Source organism: Melospiza melodia, chromosome 30, assembly GCF_035770615.1.
Source record: "Melospiza melodia melodia isolate bMelMel2 chromosome 30, bMelMel2.pri, whole genome shotgun sequence".
In the NCBI taxonomy this organism is placed as follows: domain Eukaryota; kingdom Metazoa; phylum Chordata; class Aves; order Passeriformes; family Passerellidae; genus Melospiza; species Melospiza melodia.
Window position 1 is genome coordinate 2090144 of NC_086223.1, and position 19459 is coordinate 2109602.

The 19459-nt window shown below is 64.0% G+C and overlaps 2 protein-coding genes across 2 annotated transcripts; one reads left to right on the forward strand and one right to left on the reverse strand.

The window, feature by feature from the left end:
• The first annotated feature begins 1293 nt into the window (after nt 1–1293).
• On the forward strand, nt 1294–13475 carry ERBB2 (erb-b2 receptor tyrosine kinase 2). Its single transcript, XM_063178773.1, has 27 exons — nt 1294–1360; nt 3638–3789; nt 3871–4057; nt 4225–4362; nt 4450–4518; nt 5590–5702; nt 5778–5919; nt 6003–6119; nt 6801–6927; nt 7008–7081; nt 7164–7254; nt 8452–8651; nt 8735–8867; nt 8961–9051; nt 9132–9292; nt 9382–9429; nt 9875–10013; nt 10102–10224; nt 10301–10399; nt 10480–10665; nt 11347–11502; nt 11582–11657; nt 11743–11889; nt 11977–12074; nt 12151–12321; nt 12429–12687; nt 12791–13475. Exons 2-27 carry the CDS (start codon nt 3655–3657, stop codon nt 13120–13122), a joined length of 3612 nt encoding a protein of 1203 aa, XP_063034843.1. The 5' UTR covers nt 1294–1360; nt 3638–3654; the 3' UTR covers nt 13123–13475.
• A 975-nt stretch (nt 13476–14450) lies between these two features.
• On the reverse strand, nt 14451–16585 carry MIEN1 (migration and invasion enhancer 1). Its single transcript, XM_063178719.1, has 4 exons — nt 16471–16585; nt 15578–15675; nt 15243–15319; nt 14451–15048 (listed from the first exon to the last, which is right to left on the reverse strand). The coding sequence occupies exons 1-4, from the start codon at nt 16557–16559 to the stop codon at nt 14965–14967; spliced, it is 348 nt and encodes a 115-aa protein (XP_063034789.1). The 5' UTR covers nt 16560–16585; the 3' UTR covers nt 14451–14964.
• Nucleotides 16586–19459: the final 2874 nt, after the last annotated feature.

A 19459-nucleotide genomic window follows, 5' to 3' on the forward strand; every position in this document is an offset into this window, starting at 1 on the left:
CGGCCGCGGGGGGTGATGGGATATATCCCCCCTTGTTCGCTCTGCTGAGGCTCATGGGATATATCCCCCCATGGGGCCCGGGGATCCCGGGCACTGCGGGGACGCTCCGGGGACCCTCCGGTGTCCTACGGGGACCCTCCGGTGTCCTACGGGGCTCGGGGCCGGTTCAGGGCACGGGGGCAGCGCGGCTTGAGGAACTGAGTGGTCCCGGCCATGCGGGACCCCCGGCAGCAGCCTGGCCTGAGGTGACAGTGATGTGCTGGATCCTGTCCCCATGGCAGGCGGGACCCCAACACCGAGTGTCCCCTCTTTGGGGGGGGTCCTCTCTCGTGGCAGCCTCCGTGGCACGTGTAGAAGCACAGACTGGGGTGACCAAGGGTACATGGGGGGCAGAACCTGTCCCGTGTGGGGGTCATATCCTGGTCCTCCATCCCGGCTGCTCCTGGCTCTGCCTTGCCGGGGGGCGCGCATGGGGTCACCCCACCTGTGGAGGACCCCCCATGCCAATTACCTGTGTGCCCAGGGCAGCCGGTGAAGGTGTAACAGGTGGGGGACAGGTGCCAGCTCTTGGTGACCCTGTTAGGTGCTACTGCACTGTCCCTGTCCCCCCAGAACAGCCCCCAGCCCCCCGCACCATTCCGGGGTGCCAGCTCTGGGACTGACCCCCCAAACCCACGAGCGGCGTGTCTGTCCCATTCCCCCACACGGGTGGCAGTCACAGCCCCAGGTGAGGGGACAGGGACGAAGGTCGTGTCCTCCCCGCCGCCATTCAGGCGACCCCCGCCCCCGGGACCGCAGCGGGGCCCCAGGGCTGGGCAGCACCGGGGAACGGGAACGGGGCACTCCGGGATGGCGGGGATGGACCGGGGGGGTTCGGAGCTCCTGCTGCTCCGGGGGGGTTGAAAGTGGGGTCGGAGCCCCCCTGGAAATGGGGGTGGGAAAGGGGGAACGGGGGGTCCCGGTGCTGCCGGTGGATGGACGGCGGTGATTCCCGGTGCTCGGCAGCAGGGAAGGGGGATCCGGGGCGGGACATTCCCGGGGCTCCGGGCGGTTGGGAGCGGGTGGGTGGGTCGGGGGGGGTCTGTCCCGCTCCGGGCCGGCGGGAGCGCGCGGGGGCGGCGGGAGCGCGCGGCGCGCCCTCGCCCGGGGCCGGGACCGGGATCGGGATCGCGAGGCGGAGCCCGGGAGCGGCGGGAGGCGGCGGCTCCGGCTCCGCAAACTTTCCCGGAGCAGCGGCGGCGGGGCCATGGGCCACGGGCCGCGCTGAGCACCATGATCGCGGCCGGGGGCTGCCTCGGAGCCGCGCTGCTGCTGCTGCTGCTGCTGCTGGCCGCCCTGTGCCCCCCCGCCGCCGCCGAAGGTGGGTCCCACCGGGGGACACCGGGGGACACCGGGACTCGGGGGGACTCCGGCCCCGCGCGGCGACTTCGCGTAAAGTTTTGCACGGGACTGGGGGGGCACCGGCAGGGCGAACCGGGCAAGGGAGGGGGGGACACGGGGGGCGTGACCGAGAGGGCACCGGGGGGGACATCGGGGGTGGGACCGAGTGGAAAACCGGGAGGGGACGGTGGGGGGAACCGAGGGAGAAGCGGGAGGGGAGCGTGGCGGCCTCGAGTTGCGAACGAGGGGGGCACCGGGGGTGGGAGCGGGCAGCTCTGGGGGGCACCGGGGGCTGCACGCTTGGAAGTGACGGGACCGCCTCTCCCGGTGCCCCCTGGGCGCCCCCGGTTCTCCCCGCCGTGGGCAGCGCGACCCCGGTGTCCCTGCGGCCACCAGGACTGGGAGCCGAACTGGTGTGGACTGGGAGGCGCTGGGGCCCAGCGGGAGGCCCTGCCCGCTCACCCCGGTCCCCCCGAGCTGCACGATTCCCGAGGATTTAGGGGCTCCGGTAGAGCCCGGAGCGGGGTGCAGCGCGCAGGGCTCCGGTACCGCCGGGAGAAGCGGGAACGGGGGTCCCCAACTTGTGGGGCTTCCCTCCCCGTGGGCATCGGGAGCGGCTCGGTGCCTGGGTGGGTGGGTGGGTGGGTGGGTGCGTCCCCGTCGCTCCCATCCACATTCTCGACGTGCCGCACCCAGCCCAGCCCCGGGGGGAGCGGGGAGCCCGGCCCGGCAGCCCCCGGGCCTCGGCCACGCTCCGCGGGAACGGGGCAGGAACGGGGCCAGCAGGGCACGGCGCTGGTGGCCCCAAAATGGGCACCGGCAGCCCCAAAAGTTTGACCCTGCCGCCTCATTCCTGGTGTCGGGGGGGGGCAGCTCCAGCAGCGGGAGTTCGGAAAGTGAATGCTCGGTGTGGGGTGGTGGGACGGGGACGTGGGGACACAGCTCACGGTGCCGGGAGGGTCGGTGTGGGGCCAGCTCCTGGTTGGGGACAGCCCCGTGGGCACGTGGCTCACGGGCTCGGCCGGACACCCGTGGGCAGCCCCGGTGCTCGGTGCTGGCACCGCCCGCTGGGTGAGCCCGGCAGCACCGAGCAGTCCCTGCCCGGTGCCCAGAGGGGAGCTGGGCGAGCACCCAACCCCAAATCCCGGGGGAGCAGAGCCGGGATGCCCCCAGGATCCTCACGCTTGTCCCACCCGCCCTTTGCCCCGGGGAAGCCCCAGCACCCCGCGCCTCTCACGGCAGGTGTGGGCGCAGACCTTGAGCTTTGGCCGCCCCGCACTTCCCCTTCCCGCGTCCCCCCGTTTCACCCCGCTCGGGTGGCACACAGCCGAACCCCAAATTCAGGGGGGTTTCCTCCTTCCTCAGCCGCGTTTTCCCCTGCTCGGAGAGGCCTCGGAGCAGGCGGGGGAGGCGAGTGCCAGCCGGCTCTGCGGGCCCGCAGCTGCCCAGCACCGGGGGCTGTCACTCAGCCACCGAGCAGCCGGGACCGGACACCGAGCGCCCCCAGACCCCCGTGTGCCCCCTGCCCGTGGTGCTGGGACGGCTCTGGGGGTGACACCGCTGTGTCGGCGGGGTCAGCGCGGGGAGCGGGGCTCGGTGTGGCGCGGGGCGCTCTCCCCGCTGGGTGTTGGGTGTTGTTGGGGTGCCGGGGGCCGCGGGCGCGCCGGGGCTGGGCCGTGCCGAGCCGAGCCGAGCCGTGCCCGCCAGCCCTGCGTCACCGCTGCTCCCCAAACACGCCCGACCTGAAAAGGCGGTTCCAGCCGGGAGCGGGCGGCCGGGGCCCGGTGCCACCCTCGCCCGTGACTCACCCGCCCGGGGCCCGGCGCCCAGCGCGGGTTCCCGCACAGCCCCAGCCCCGCCGGGATGCCCGGGGATGCTCTCCCGGCCAGGAGCCCCCCACAATGGATGGGGCCGGCGGGGCCCCGCAGCCGTCGCCGCTCAACAATCGGGTCTTGTCTCGGCGTGGGCAGCGCATTCCTGCCCGCGGCCCCCGCTCCGGCCCCGCCGCTCTGGGGGTCCCAACCCAGCCCCCGCCGCGGGCACGGGGAGACACCGATCCCCGTTGTGCCTCCAGCGGGGCCCGCTCGGGCTTTGCCGGGGTTGGGATCCGGGGGAGCCTCGGTGCAGGAAACCCATCGGAAGCTGTTGGAGATAAACGGCGGCCGCCGCACCCGCGGCGTTTCCTGCGGGGGCCGGAGCTCCGTGTGTGTCCCGTGGAGGGAGAGGAGGACCCGCTGAGCCCCCGCTGTCCCCACAGTCTGCACCGGCACCGACATGAAGCTGCTGCGTCCCTCCAGCCCCGAGAGCCACTACGAGACCCTGCGGCACCTGTACCAGGGCTGCCAGGTGGTGCAGGGCAACCTGGAGCTCACCTACCTGCCCGCCGACGCCGACACCTCCTTCCTCAAGGTGCGCAGCGCTAAAACGCCCCAAAGAGGGGAAAGACGAGGGTCTGACCGACCCCTCACCCGCGTCCCCCCCCCATGGCAGGACATCAAGGAGGTGCAGGGCTACGTGCTGATCGCGGAGAACCAAGTGAGCGGGCTGGAGCTGCAGAGCCTGCGCATCATCCGCGGCACGCAGCTCTTCCAGGAGCGCTACGCCCTGGCCGTGCTGGGCAACGCCGGCCCCGCCGGGGCACCGGGGCTGCGGCAGCTCGGCATGAGGCACCTCACAGGTGGGGAAGCCCTGTCTGGGATACTCGGATATGTGGCTTGCTGCTCCTGCAGTTGGGAGCTGCCAGCTCCAGTCTGGGAATGCAAAACGTTCTGGGTGCTCCCCGGCTCCCTACCGAGGAGTGGGAGCTGCAGGGCCATGCTGACCCCCCAGCCTGTCCCCCCACAGAGATGCTGAAGGGAGGGGTGCTCATCGAGAGGAACCCCGAGCTGTGTTTCCAGGAGACCATCCTGTGGAGCGACATCCTGCACCGGCACAACGAGTTCCGTGCCGACATCCAGGTGGAGAGCGCCCGCACCCGCAGCTGTGAGTGGGGGGTTTGTGCTGCCAGGGGGGGTTCTGGGGGGTTCCAGCCCCTCCTGGCACCCCCTGCTCACTCTGCCCCCTGTGCAGGTCCTGACTGCCGGGCGCTCTGTGCCGAGGGGCACTGCTGGGGTGAGGGCAAACAGGATTGCCAGACATGTGAGTGTGGGGCCCACGGAGGCTCTGAGCCCCCCTCAGGGACCCCCAAAGCCCCTGGGAACCCCTTTCCTTCCTGCCCCTGCTTCACTGATCACCACTTGGCACCCAAATCTGTGTCCCAGACTCCCTGGACATTCTGCTTGCACTCCCAAATTGTTGCCCTGCTGAGCCCTGCTTGTCACCTAAGTCCAATTTACAGAGAATCTCTGGACCTTCCATTTGCCCCCCCAAATCTCTGTCCCACTGACCCCCCATTTACCACCTAAATCTTGCCCCCAGAAGCACCCTGACCTGTTTAGCCCCGAAATCCTTGTTCCACTGAGCCCTACATAGCACCCAAATCTTGGTCCCAGACATCCCTTAAAATCCCTGCTCTGGGAGCCTCCCCTTGCACCCCAAATCCCTGCTCTGGGAGCCTCCCCTTGCACCCCAAATCCCTGCTCTGGGAGCCTCCCATTGCACCCCAAATCCTTGCTCTGGGAGCAGAGGCCTTGAGGACCTCTGCTTACACCCCAAGTTCCTGCTCTGGGAGCCTTCCCTTGCACCCCAAATCCCTGCCTTGAGGACCTCCCCTTACACTCCAAATTCCTGCTCTGGGAGCCTCCCCTTGCACCCCAAATCCCTGCTCTGGGAGCCTTCCCTTACACTCCAAATCCCTGCTCTGGGAGCCTCCCCTTGCACCCCAAATCCCTGCCTTGAGGACCTCCCATTACACCCCAAATCCCTGCTCTGGGAGCCTTCCCTTACACCCCAAATTCCTGCTCTGGGAGCCTTCCCTTGCACCCCAAATTCCTGCTCTGGGAGCCTTCCCTTGCACCCCAAATCCCTGCCTTGAGGACCTCCCATTACAGCCCAAATCCCTGCTCTGGGAGCCTCCCCTTTACACCCCAAATCCCATCCCTGGGAACTTTCCCCCCTAAATTCCTTTCCTACTGGTTTTATTTTCCATCTCAATTCCCACCACCCAGATTTTCACCCCCCTTACCCTCCAACCCTTCATCCTGGTGTCTCCCCCATTACCTGGAGAGGGGGAAATTTGTGTCCCCAACGTGTCCCTCTGTGTCCCTGCAGTGACCAACAGCATCTGCCACGGCTGCCCACGCTGCAAGGGCACGAAACCCACGGATTGCTGCCACGAGCAGTGCGCTGCTGGCTGCACCGGCCCCAAGCACTCCGACTGCCTGGTGAGCATGGCACAGGGACATTGAGGGTCCTGGGGGTGACACAGGGGTCTCACACAGCTGTGTCCCCCTCCCCAGGCATGCCTGAACTTCAACAGGAGCGGGATCTGCGAGCTGCACTGCCCTCCACTCGTTGTCTACAACTCGGACACCTTCGAGTCGATGCCCAACCCCGACGGGCGCTACACCTTTGGTGCCAGCTGTGTCAGCCAGTGTCCCTGTGAGTGCCACCCTGGGGGGGGGGTGCAGGGGCAGCCAGCGTGGCCCTGACCCCCTCTCCTCCCTTCCTGCCACCCCCTGCAGACAATTACCTCGCCACGGAGGTGGGGTCCTGCACCCTCGTGTGCCCCCAGAACAGCCAGGAGGTCACGGTCAACAACGTGCAGAAGTGTGAGAAGTGCAGCAAACCCTGCCCAGAGGGTGAGAAACCCCCCCTGGGGTTTGGGGGGGGTGCTCTGGGTGCCCTGGGGATGTGGGGGAGCAGCCCCCGGGGCGTGGGGAGGGGGACTCTGGATGCTGCAGGGTTGTGGGTGAGCAGCTCTCAATGTCCACGGGGTTCTCAAGGTTGTGGGTGAGCAGCACCCCAAGTACCTGGGTAGGTTTGGGGACCCCAGAAATGCAGGTGAGCAGCCCCCCAGTATCTGGACAGGTCTGGGGACCCCAGGAGTGTGGGTGAGCAGCCCCCCAGAGTGGCTCTGGGGACACCAGGGATGTGGGGGAGCAGTACCCTGGGGTCTGGGGGCACTCTGGGGACCCCAAGGGTTTGGTAAGAAGCCTTCCCAAGTCTTGAGGGGCTCTGGGGACCCCAAGGGTTTGGTAAGAAGCCTTCCCAGGTCTTGAGGGGCTCTGGGGACCCCAAGGGTTTGGTAAGAAGCCTTCCCAGGTCTTGAGGGGCTCTGGGGACCCCAAGGGTTTGGGTAAGAAGCCTTCCCAAGTCTTGAGGGCTCTGGAGGCCCCTGGGATGGGGGTGATCCATCCTCAGTGCAGCTCTGGGGTCTCCAAGGCTGTGTGGGGGTGCTGCTGTGCCCTGTGGCTGGTGGGGCAGTGTTTTGGGGGGCTCAGGGGTCCTGGAAGAGCACAGCCCTGCCGTGCCCCCCCCAGTGTGCTACGGGCTGGGAGTGGATTTCCTGAAGGGTGTCCGTGCTGTGAACGCCTCCAACATCCAACACTTCTCTGGCTGCACCAAGATTTTTGGGAGCCTGGCTTTCCTCCCCGAGACCTTCGCTGGGTGAGTGCCTGAATCCCCTCCCTGAGCCCACTGGGGACCCCCAAAAGGACCCCCCCCAACCTCCCTGCCATCCCCTGCAGGGACCCCAGCACCAACACCCCACCCCTGGACCCCAAACTGCTGCGGATCTTCGAGAGCCTGGAGGAGCTGACGGGTGAGAGCTGGAGGAGCTGGGGGGCACTGGGGGGGTCTGGGTTTGGGGGGGACATCAGGGGGTGACACTCAGCTCCCCCCAGGGTTCCTCTACATCGCAGCCTGGCCGCCGGACATGAAGGACCTGGGAGTGTTCCAGAACCTGCGGGTGATCCGGGGCAGGGTCCTGCACAAGTGAGCGGGGACAGGGGGACATGGGGGGACACGGGGGGACACAGGGAAATGGGGGGACAGGGGGACATGGGGGGACACGGGGGGACACAGGGAAATGGGGGGACAGGGGGACATGGGGGGACACGGGGACGGGGGGGAAGGCAGAGGGACATGGGGGGACATAGGGAAATGGGGGGACAGGGGGATATGGGGGGAGGCAGGGGGACACAGGAGGGGACACGGGGACATGGAGTGACATAGGAACACGGGGATGCAGAGGGGATGTAGGGGGACACATGAGGGGACACAGGGACATGCAGAGGGGATGTAGGGGGACACATGAGGGGACAGAGGGACATAGAGGGATGCAGGGGGACACATGAGGGGATATGGGGACATGGAGTGACATAGGAACATGGGGAGATACAGGGGGACACATGAGGGGACACAGGGACATGGAGTGACACGGGAACATGGGGATGCAGAGGGGATGTAGGGGGACACATGAGGGGACAGAGGGACATGGGGGGAGGCAGGGGGACACATAAGGGGATATGGTGACATGGAGTGACACAGGAACATGGGGATGCAGAGGGGATGTAGGGGGACACATGAGGGGATATGGTGACATGGAGTGACATAGGAACATGGGGATGCAGAGGAGATGTGGGGACATACAGGGGGACACATGAGGGGACACAGGGACATGGAGTGACACGGGAACATGGGGATGCAGAGGGGATGTAGGGGGACAAATGAGGGGACACAGGGACATGCAGAGGGGATGTAGGGGCACACATGAGGGGATATGGGGACATGGAGTGACATGGGAACATGGGGATGCAGAGGGGATGTAGGGGCACACATGAGGGGACACGGGGACATGGAGTGACACGGGAACATGGGGATGTGGGGAGATACAGGGGGACACATGAGGGGACACAGGGACATGCAGAGGGGATGTAGGGGCACACATGAGGGGATATGGGGACATGGAGTGACACGGGAACACGGGGATGCAGAGGGGACAGGGGGAGATGTTGTGGCACAGGAGGGACATGGAGGGATGTAGGGGGACACATGAGGGGACATGGAGTGACACAGGAACATGGGGATGCAGAGAGGACATGGAGGGGTGCAGGGCACCATGACTGGAAGGGCACGGGGGACCGTGGGCACACAGTGCCAGGCGTGTCTGACCCGTGGCTGTCTCGGCAGCGGCGCCTACTCGCTGACCCTGCAGGACCTGGCGGTGCAGGCGCTGGGGCTGAGGGCCCTGCAGGAGATCAGCAGTGGGATGGTGCTGGTGCACCACAACCCCCAGCTGTGCTTCCTGCAGAAGGTGCCCTGGCACAGCATCTTCCGTAACCCCCGGCAGCGCCTCTTCCAGACCCACAACAAACCCCCCGAGCAGTGCGGTAAGAGGGGTCCTGTTGGGGTGGGGGGAGATGGTGGATCCCCCCCATTGGTGACAGAGGTGCTGATGGTGCCTCTCCTGCAGAGAGAGAGGGGCTGGTTTGCTTCCACCTCTGTGCCCAGGGGCACTGCTGGGGCCCCGGTCCCACCCAGTGCGTGGCGTGCGAGCGGTTCCTGCGCGGCCAGGAGTGCGTGGCCTCCTGCAACCTCCTGGACGGGTGAGTGGAGACCCTTGGCAGTGCCAAACAGAGCCCCCACACACACTGCAGGGTGAGGCTGGCATCCCATCCCTGCCCCTTTCTGCCCCGCAGAGCCATCAGGGAACACGCCAACGGGACGCGGTGCCTGCCGTGCCACCCCGAGTGCCAGCCCCAGAATGGCACCGAGACCTGCTTTGGATCTGTGAGGACAGGGGACACGCATTGAGGGGGTGAGGGTGTCCCCACACGCCTGGGTCCCTCAATCCAGCCCTGTTCCTGCAGGATCCAGACCAGTGTGTGGCCTGTGCCCACTACAAGGACGCCCAGCAGTGCGTGCGGCGCTGCCCCAGCGGCGTCAAGGCCGACGCCTCCTTCGTGCCCGTCTGGAAATACCCGGATGAATTCGGGGTGTGCCAACTCTGCCCCACCAACTGCACCCACTCGTGAGTTGGGGGGGGGTCCCTAGATGAGGAGGGGGTGCTGGCAGCTGCAGGGGCCTGCTGACAGCACGGGGGTACACCTGTGTCCCCAGGTGCACCATCCGGGATGAGGACGGATGTCCCGTGGACCAGAAGCCAAGGTAAGGGTGTCACAGACATCTTTGATGAAAAATCTTTTCTTTAGGATTTTTTCTCCTCAGGAACAAAATGTAAATGATGGTTATCTGCTGCTGTGGAATGCAACAGGTGCATCTGGGATTGGCCCATGTTGGTTGTTTCTAATTAATGGCCAATCAAAGTCAGCTAGCTTGGACAGAGAGTCCGAGCCACAAACCTTTGTTATCATTCTTTCTTTTTCTATTCTTAGCCAACCTTCTGAAGAAATCCTTTCTTCTTTTAGTATATTTTTAATATAATATATATAATAAAATAATAAATCAAGCCTTCTGAAACATGGAGTCAGATCCTCATCTCTTCCCTCATCCTGACACCCTTGTGAACACCATCACAGCAGGGGTGTGGCTCTGTTGTGCCACCACCTCTCTGGGTGGCAGTCCCCCCCACTGATGGCATTTTGGCACACAGCCAGGTGACCTCCATCATCGCTGGCGTGGTTGGGGCTCTGCTGGTCATCGTCCTGCTCCTCATCACCGTCATCTGCGTCAAGCGCCGGCGGCAGCAGGAGCGCAAGCACACCATGAGGAGGCTGCTGCAGGAGACCGAGGTGGGAACCTCCCGGGGGGCAGGAGGGGACCCTCGGGGCTTGGGAGGGATGAGGAGTCAGGCCTTCCTCACCCCTCCATGCCCCACAGCTGGTGGAGCCACTGACGCCCAGCGGGGCCCTCCCCAACCAAGCCCAGATGAGGATCCTCAAGGAGACGGAGCTGAAGAAAGTGAAAGTTTTGGGTTCTGGTGCTTTTGGCACCGTCTATAAGGTGAGGAGTGGGGACAGCACAGCGGGATGTGACCCTCCCTGCTCTGCATCCCCTCACCTGCTTGTCCCCACCTCAGGGCATCTGGATCCCTGATGGGGAGAGCGTGAAGATCCCGGTGGCCATCAAAGTCTTGCGGGAGAACACATCGCCCAAAGCCAACAAGGAGATCCTGGATGTGAGTGTGGTCACAACACTGAGGGGAACGGGGCTGGCAGCAGCCCCTGACCCCCACCCTGACCCCCCTGCTGCCCACAGGAGGCCTATGTGATGGCAGGGGTGGGCAGCCCCTACGTGTCCCGGCTGCTGGGCATCTGCCTGACCTCCACGGTGCAGCTGGTGACGCAGCTGATGCCCTACGGCTGCCTGCTGGACTACGTGAGGGAGAACAAGGACCACATCGGCTCCCAGGACCTGCTCAACTGGTGTGTGCAGATCGCCAAGGTACGACAGGAGTATTGGAATACTGCTCCCAATATTCCCAGTTAGATTGTGCCTGGGCCAGTCTGACCCTCGCTGCTGGGCCAAAGGCAACAACTGCGGTGTATCACCCCAGAGATACCTTGGCTTGCTGGTGGTTGCAGCTGGGCACTGAACAAGTCCAGGCTTGTTAGGAACCCGTTCACCTCAGGAGGAATGGCTTCAGGCGATGGTGAAGAGAAAAAGGAGAGGATTCTGCTGGAGGGTTTAATGTCCAGAGGTTCATTCCATGGTTACAGAGGTCTGAACGTGAGCAACTGCTCCAACAGAATCTGGCCGCATGGTCTGATCACCTTTTTAAGCTCAGGGACAGGGGGTGGGGAGGTACAGGTGAGCCACCAACCAGGTGAGAGGGGCAGGGTCTCAGGGGAAGATGACACCCAGACAGGCCAATGACCTCTGGGCATACCGGCATCCTTTGAACTTGACCAAGCACATGACGCCTTGCTGGAATGTTCAGCCTGATTGACAGGACTCACTCAGCATGGGGGCAAGGGGGAAGGGAGAGAGGTACAGGCACACCTGGGGAAGTGACCTGGAAGGCCAAAATGGGACATTACAGCACACCACAACAACAGGGCACCTGGGCAGCTCTGGGGAGGTCCTTGGGGACACCAGGGACAGTTGGACATGTGCCACCTGCAGGGGATGAGTTACCTGGAGGAGGTGAGGCTGGTGCACCGGGACTTGGCCGCTCGCAACGTCCTGGTCAAGAGCCCCAACCACGTCAAGATCACTGACTTTGGGCTGGCCCGGCTGCTGGACATCGACGAGACTGAGTACCATGCTGATGGTGGCAAGGTAGGGCGTGGGACTCAGGGACAGTGGTGCTCCCCTCGGTGACAGCCATCCCCTGGTCCTGCTCACCTCTCTGTCCCAGGTGCCCATCAAGTGGATGGCGCTGGAGTCCATCCTCCGCCGGCGCTTCACGCACCAGAGCGACGTCTGGAGTTACGGTGCGTCAGGGTGTCCCCACCCCGGGGGGACTTGGGGGCTCCCAATGCACTGCTCACCCCAACAGCTGTCCCCTGTCCCCTCCAGGTGTCACCGTGTGGGAGCTGATGACGTTTGGGGCAAAGCCCTATGATGGGATCCCAGCCAGGGAGATCCCAGACCTGCTGGAGAAGGGCGAGCGGCTGCCGCAGCCGCCCATCTGCACCATCGACGTCTACATGATCATGGTGAAATGTACGGGGAGGGGACACGGGGACAGGGAGGGGACAGGGCCTGCTGTCACCCTGCTCCCAGCCCCTGACGGCACCTGGCTCTGCTCAGGTTGGATGATTGACTCCGAGTGCCGGCCCAAGTTCCGGGAGTTGGTCACCGAGTTCTCCCGCATGGCCCGCGACCCCCAGCGCTTCGTGGTCATCCAGGTATGGACATCCCCGAGCTCCTGTCCCCTCATTTGTGCCTTGGGGTGAGCACTGAGCACTGTGACCCCCCCCCCAGAACGACCTGGTGGGGGTGCCTGGCTCCATGGACAGCACCTTCTACCGGGCACTGCTGGATGAGGAGGACATGGACGACCTGGTGGACGCTGAGGAGTACCTGGTGCCCCACCACGGCTTCTTCAGCACCGACACCTCCACCACCTACCGCAGCCGCATCTCCTCCGTGCGGGTACGTGGGGAGGGAGGGCTGGCAGGGGGCTCCAGGTGAGGAGGTGACCCCGTGCCACGTCTGGGACGGGCTCAAGTGCCCAACTCTGTGTCCCCTCCCACACCCAGAGCACGGCAGAGTCTCCAGCCAAGGTGGAAGAGGGCGAGGGCTTGGCCTCCTTCTCCTTCCCCGCCCAAGGCCTGGCAGAGGGGCCAGAGGGACCTGTCCCAGAGGTGCCAGACGGGGACAAGGTGGCCCTGCAGAGCCCCTCGGGGCGGGAGCCTGGCACCCTGCCCCGGTACAGCGAGGATCCCACTGGGCTGACGGCCAAGGATGGAGAAGACCCCGAGTGCTTCACTGTGCCAGCCCCCCTCAGCACCATGCCAGGTAAGGAGGGCATGGCCAGACCCTCGGGGAGGTGCTGGGGGTCCAGCCTGTCTGCCTGTCCCATGCCCCCTGGAGGGTCCCTAACACGTCCCTCCCCCTGCAGAGTACGTGAACCAGGCTGGGCAGCGCCCGCCCCGCGCGCCCCCGTCCCCGCCGGACAAACCCAAGGGGCACCAGGGCAAGAACGGGCTCATCAAGGACCCCAAGAACTCCTTCCCAGGGCCCTTCGGCCACGCTGTGGAGAACCCCGAGTACCTGGCACCACCCCACGGCACCCCCAGCCCCGGCCCCTTCAGCCAGGCCTTCGACAACCCCTACTACTGGAACCAGGACCCTGCCAAGGGTGGTGGCACCGAAGGCGGCCCTGGCACGACGCCCACGGCCGAGAACCCCGAGTACCTCGGCCTGGCCGGCCCCGACGCCACGGCCGTGTAGGAGAGACCCCCCCAACTTCACCAAGGCAGCTCAGGGAGGGATGAGCCGCAGCTGTGGGGCTGGGGGTGCACCCCTGTGCCCAGGGGTGGCACCGCTGGCGGAGCCAGGACGATGTGGGACAGCGCAGCGGGGACACGAGCGTCACCCTGGGTGCCCCCAGGAGCAGCTCAGAGCCAGCAGGGCCTGCAGAAGGACAGCCCCTGTGCCATCCCCCCCACGCAGGGCTGTCCCAGTGCCTGGGACACGAGGACTTGCACTGAGGGCAGCTGGACTGAGAGCGGTCCCGGCGGCTCCGGGATTCCCTGGGAGCACCGGGATGTATATTTGACAATTGTACATTGGTTGTTTTTCTACTCCCGTCGTCTGATTGGTTTCTCCTTCTCTGTCAAATCCAGCTCTGTCTCCCAAGGACCAACATCTTATATCCGTTCCCTTTTTCCTTCTTTTTTCCCCATTTTCCTTCTCTTTTTTTTCTCCTTTTTCCTTCCTTTTTCCCTTTTCCCCTTCTTCTTCCCCCTTCTTCCTTCCCCATTTCCTTTCCCCTCCTTTCTATTCCTTTTTCTGTCCCATTTTCCCTTTCTCCATTCTCTTTTCCCCTTTTGTCTTCCCTTTTCTGCTTCTTTCTTCTTCCCCTTTCCCTTCCTTTTCCTTCTCCCACTCTTTCTTTTTTCCCCTTCCCTTCCTCCCCCATTTCCTTTCCCCTTCCCTTTTCCCTCTTTTTTCCATTCCTTTTCTTGTCCCTTTTCCCCTTCTCCATTTCCTTTCCCCTTTTCCCTCTTTTTCCATTTCTTTTCCTGTCCCTTTTCCCATTTCCTTTTCCTGTCCCTTTTCCCCTCTTTTCCATTCCTTTTCCTGTCCCTTTTCCCCTCTTTTTCCATTCCTTTTCTGTCCCTTTTCCCTCTTTTTCCATTCCTTTTCCTGTCCCTTTCCCACTCTTTTTCCATTCCTTTTTCTGTTTCCTTTTCCTCTTTTTCCATTCCTTTTTCTGTTCCTTTTCCCTCTTTTTCCATTCCTTTTTCTGTTTCCTTTTCCCTCTTTTTCCATTCCTTTTTCTGTTTCCTTTTCCCTCTTTTTTCCATTCCTTTTTCTGTTTCCTTTTCCCTCTTTTTCCATTCCTTTTTCTGTTTCCTTTTCCCCTTTCTCCATTCCTTTTATCTTCCCTCTTCCATTTCTTCTTCTCCTTCCCCCTCCTTTTCCTTCCCCCACTCCATCCTTTAATCCCCTTCCCTCCCTCCCTCCCTCTGCCACCCCCCACCACTTCCCTGCAGCACAAAATTCCTGATTTTGGATTTTGGAACCCCCCCAATCCCAAGGGACACCAGAGCAGCCACATTCTCCATCCTTTATTCCCCCCAGGCCTTTGGGTTTATACACAGTATAGAATAAAGAGGGGACCCCCTCACCCCAAGGCCCAGGGCAGGGACATTCCAGGCAGGAAGCAGAGCTGGGAATGGCCAGGGGGGGGGTGTGAACACACCTGGGCCTGTGGGGCCAGCCTGGCCTTCCCACGGCCTGCATTAAACACTGCCACAGGGCTTTTAATCATTAACACATCCCAGGGAAAGCTCCAGCCTGTGCATTCCCCTGGGAGCTGCTCCAACTCCCATTCATGGGAGAACCCCCACCCCAGAACCCCCAGCACAGAGAAATGGGGGTGCCAAACCTGTACCCTGATGGGGGGGAGGCAAAGGCAGGTGGGAGAACCCCCAAATCCACCCCGCAGCAGGTTGGGCAGGGGACACAACGCCCCCCCCCCCAGTGCCACCAGGAGGCTCCTGAGCCCCCCAGGGCTGCAGGGTTTAGGGAAGGCAGCTTGGGGGGACCCTGCTGTCCCCGGGGGGGTCACAGGATGACGCAGGGGGGGCGGCTGTTGGTGATTTTCTCCAGGGGCTCCCCATTGCGGGCTCTGCGGATGGCCTCGATCAGCTGGGGAGACACGGAGGTGACAGGGACAAAGCCAGGCCACCATGAGGAGCTGCCCCTCTGTCCCCTACCCCAGCAGGACCTGCAGAAGGTCCTGGCAGGGTGGTAGGAAGGAGAACAGCTCCATAAAACAACGATCCCATTAAAGGAGGGGGGCTCCCTGCAAAGCAAACACACCCCCCCCCGTGGGTACTCACATCCTTCTCGTAGGGAAAACCTCCATTCTCCAGCTTGGAGAACACCAGCTGCCCGTTGATCTCGATCTCAAAGGCACCTGAGGGGGGGCCCAGCCATCAGTGCTGTCCCCCCAAATTCCCCCCATGGTATCATCCCCCCAAATTCCCCCATGGCATCATCCCCCTCATACCAACCCTACAGAGTGACAACACCCAGACCACCCCCCCTCCCCCTTGGACTTCCAACCCCTCCTTGGACTTCCAACCCCTCCCTGGACTTCCAAGCCCCCCAAACCCCATCAAGGCACTGGGGGGGGCCTGGGGTATCCCCCCCCGAGGCAGTTTGGGGGTCTCACCAGTGCCCCCCAGGCGGGACTCGATCTCGATGTCGGGGTACTCGTCCCGCACGGCGCTCGCCAGCTCCTGGTAGGTGGCCTCAAAGCCACAGGGCTCGCTGGGGAAGTGGGGGGGACAGCCTGAGGAGGGGGTGCAAGGACCCCCCAAAACTCTCCCCGAACTGAGGAGCCACCCCACAAGAGCTCTGCTGCATCCTGCACCCCGATTCCCAATGTCCTCCTTAGGAGCCCTCCCACACCCTCGTAGCCCATAACCCTCAATAGCTCCTCAGCCCCCCCAAATCCTCCAGAACCTTTTCCTGAGCCCCCAAATTCCCCTATAACCCCCCAATTCCTCCCCCTCAGAGCCCCCAAATCCTCTGTAATCCTCAACCTCCAAATTCCCTTACAAGCCCCTCAGCGCCCCAATTCGCCACCCTCAAAGCCCCCCCCAAATCGCCTATAACCCCCCCAATTCCCCATCCTCAGAGCCCCCCACATCCTCTGTAACACCTTCCTAAGCTCCCAATTCCCCTATAACCCCCCCAAATTCCCCTATAACCCCCCCAAATTCCCCTATGACCCCCCCAAATTCCCCTATGACTCCCCCAAATTCCCCTATGACCCCCCCAAATTCCCCTATAACCCCCCCAAATTCCCCTATGACCCCCCCAAATTCCCCTATAACCCCCAACCCCCTCCACCCTCAGAGCCCCCCAACCTCCCTCCACCCCCTCCTCACCTCCCCCAACCCCTCTAAATCAGCCTCTCCCTTCTCCCCCCAGCCCCCTCCATGCCTGAACCCCCTCACGCCTCACCCCGGTTCCCCCCCAGTTTGTGCTCCCGGTGCTCCGGTACCGCTGCGGGCCGTTCCCCGGTACCCCCGCTGGCTCCCAACCCCGGGATCCCCTCACCAATACTCCACCACGATGCGGACCCGCCGCTCGGCCCCGCTCTCGGCCCCGTTGCCGTCGCCGTTCCCGTTCCCGGTGCCGCCGCTCATGGCCCCCGGTGCCGCCGCGCTGCCGCTTCCGGGTATAGTCACGTGACGCGCTCACTTCCGGTGCCGCTCTGCCCCGCCCCGCCCTCGTCTCGTCTGCTCGGGAGGACCGCCGTGACCCCGGTGACCCCCGGGGGACACAAAATGACCCCAAGGGACTTCCAGGACACCTCTAATGAGCTAAAGTGACGCCCAAACTCACCGTGTGCCACCTGCAGTGACCCCCAAGACTCGCAAAACCCCCCATGAAATGCACAATGACCTCAGTGACCCCTGTGTCACCCACCCCCACGGGACCCGAAATGACCTCTGGGGGACCTGAAATGACCTTCACAGGAGCTCTGGATTCCCATGGGAGTCTCCACTGCTCCATGGGACCCCCACCTAAAACCCTGTGGGGTTTCTATGGGGTCCTGTAGCCTCCCCACAAACCAATAGGAACCCTCAGCATCCTCACAGGGACCCCTGAACCCCTCCTTGGGGACACCTCTGTGACCCCCATGGCACCCCCAGTGGCCAGTGGGGACTCCCAGACCCCGTGTGGGGTCACCCACAGGGGACACCCCTAAGGGACCCCATAGGTGACACACAAAGAGCGCCTAAGGGGACCCCACAGCGTCCCCAAACCCCAAATTCCACCCCCAACCCTCCTGGAAGGGCCCCTGACCTGCACGAGACCCCCGTGACCCCATAGTCCCACCTGGCAGGGGTCCCTGAGGGGACAATGGGGACACCCCCTTCCCCACAGGACCCTTCCAGCCCCAATTCAGGGGCTGAGGAAAGGGTTATCGAGGAATTGGGGGGTTATAGGGGAATTGGGGGGCTGAGGAAAGGGTTCTAGGGGAATTGGGGGGGGTTTAGGGGAATTGGGGGGTTATAGGGGAATTGGGGGTTTATAGGGGAATTATAGGGGGCTGAGGAGGGGTTCTAGAGGCTTGGGGGGCTCTGAGGGGTGGGAGATTGGGGGTTTATAGGGGAATTGGGGGGCTGAGGAAAGGGTTATCGAGGAATTGGGGGATTATAGGGGAATTGGGGGTTATAGGGGAATTGGGGGGCTGAGGAAAGGGTTCTAGGGGAATTGGGGGGGGTCTAGGGGAATCGGGGGGGGCTCGGTGCCATCTGCACGCCCAGGACACCCCGAGGTGTCCCCGTGTCCCCCCCACGCCCGGTGCATTGTGGGAAACTCCCCATCACCACCTCCGGGGGGTTTTGGGGGTGGGTTGTGCCGGGGTCGGGCTGGACCCCCCCCGAGGGCTCTGGGGGTGCTGGGGAGCCCCTGTGGGTGCCGGTACCGGGGCAGGGCGGCGCTGGCAGGCGGGGGCGGGCGCTGCTGCAGGTAGATAAAGGCGGGCAGAACAGGAATCCCTGGTCCGGCGGGACGGGGCCGGGGCCGGGACGCGGCGGGAGCTGCAGGTACGAGCGGGGCCGGTTCCGGGGGCTCCCGGGGGCTCCCGGGGCTGGGGGGGATCGCTGCCCATCCCGGGGTGTCCGTTCTGTCCCGTCGGGAGCGACCCCGCAGCTCCGGCTGAGCCCGCAGCCTCCCCTCGCTCCTTCCCGCCTTCCTCCCGGCCCTTCCTCCTCCTCCTCCGTCCCGCCGTGCCTGCTCTGTGCCCTGCGGAGCTCCTCACCCCCAAACTCGGCACCCCCACCCACCGCTGGGCTCCTGTTCTTCATCCTGCTGGTGCCGGCACGCTGTCCCTTTCCCTGGTGGCTTTGGGATCCTGTCCCTTGTCCTGGTGACTCTGGGATCCTGTCCCTCAGCCCTGGTGGCTTTAGGATCCTGTCCCATGTCCTGGTGGCTTTGGGATCCTGTCCCTTGTCCTGGTGACTCTGGGATCCTGTCCCTCAGCCCTGGTGGCTTTAGGATCCTGTCCCTGGGTCCTGACGGCTTTAGGATCCCATCCCCTCATCTTGGTGGCCCTGGAATCCCATCCCTTCATCCTGGTGGCTCTGGAATCCTGTCCCTCAGCCCTGGTGGCTTTAGGATCCTGTCCCTCGGTCCTGACGGCTTTGGGATCCCATCCCCTCATCCTGCTGGCTCTGGAATCCCATCCCCTCACCATGGTGGCCCTGGAATCCTGTCCCTTCACCCTGCTGGCTCTGGGATCCTGTCCCTTGTCTTGGTGTCCCTGTGACTCCATTCCTCAGCCCTGCTGGCTCTGGGATCCCATCCCCTCACCCTGGTGGCTTTGGGATCCTGTCCCTTCACCCTGGTGGCTCTGGGATCCTGTACCTCATCTCTGTTGCTCTGGGACCCTCAATCTGGTGGCCCTGGACCCTCTGCTCCACAACCCTGGTGGCCCTGGGGCCCATCCCAGTGCTCCTGAGCCCCTCCAGTCCCTCACCCCATAACCCTGATGTCCCCTGTGTCCCCTGATTGTCCCCTGATGCTCCTGAGCCCCTCCAGTCCCTCCCTGTGTCCCCTGTTTGTCCCACACCCATCCTGGTGGTCCTGAGCCCCTCAGGTCCATAACACCACAACCCCGATGTCCCCTGTGTCCCCTCTTTGTCCCCTGGTGCCCCTGGCCCCCTCCAGCCCCCCTCCTCATAACCCCAATGTCCCTGTCCCTTTGCCCAATGCCCCGTTTGGTCCCCTGTTTGTCCCCACCCTGCCACTGCCACCAGCCCAGGGCTCACACCGGGGGTGACCCGAGGCCACCACGGGGGTGGTGCCAGGGCGATGTCCCCGCTGCCAGGGCCCTGTCTGTCACATCCTCCCCTCCGTGTGTCCCCTGCTGTGTCCCCAAATCACCCCGGGCACTGCCAGGGAGGGGACACCGGGAGCAGGGATGGAGCAGAGGGATGGGAACAGGGACACGGTGGGCACAGGGACACGGCAGGGACACAGGGATGACACGGGAGTGACATCAGCCCTGCCAAGCATGGACTTGGACCCCAGAGGT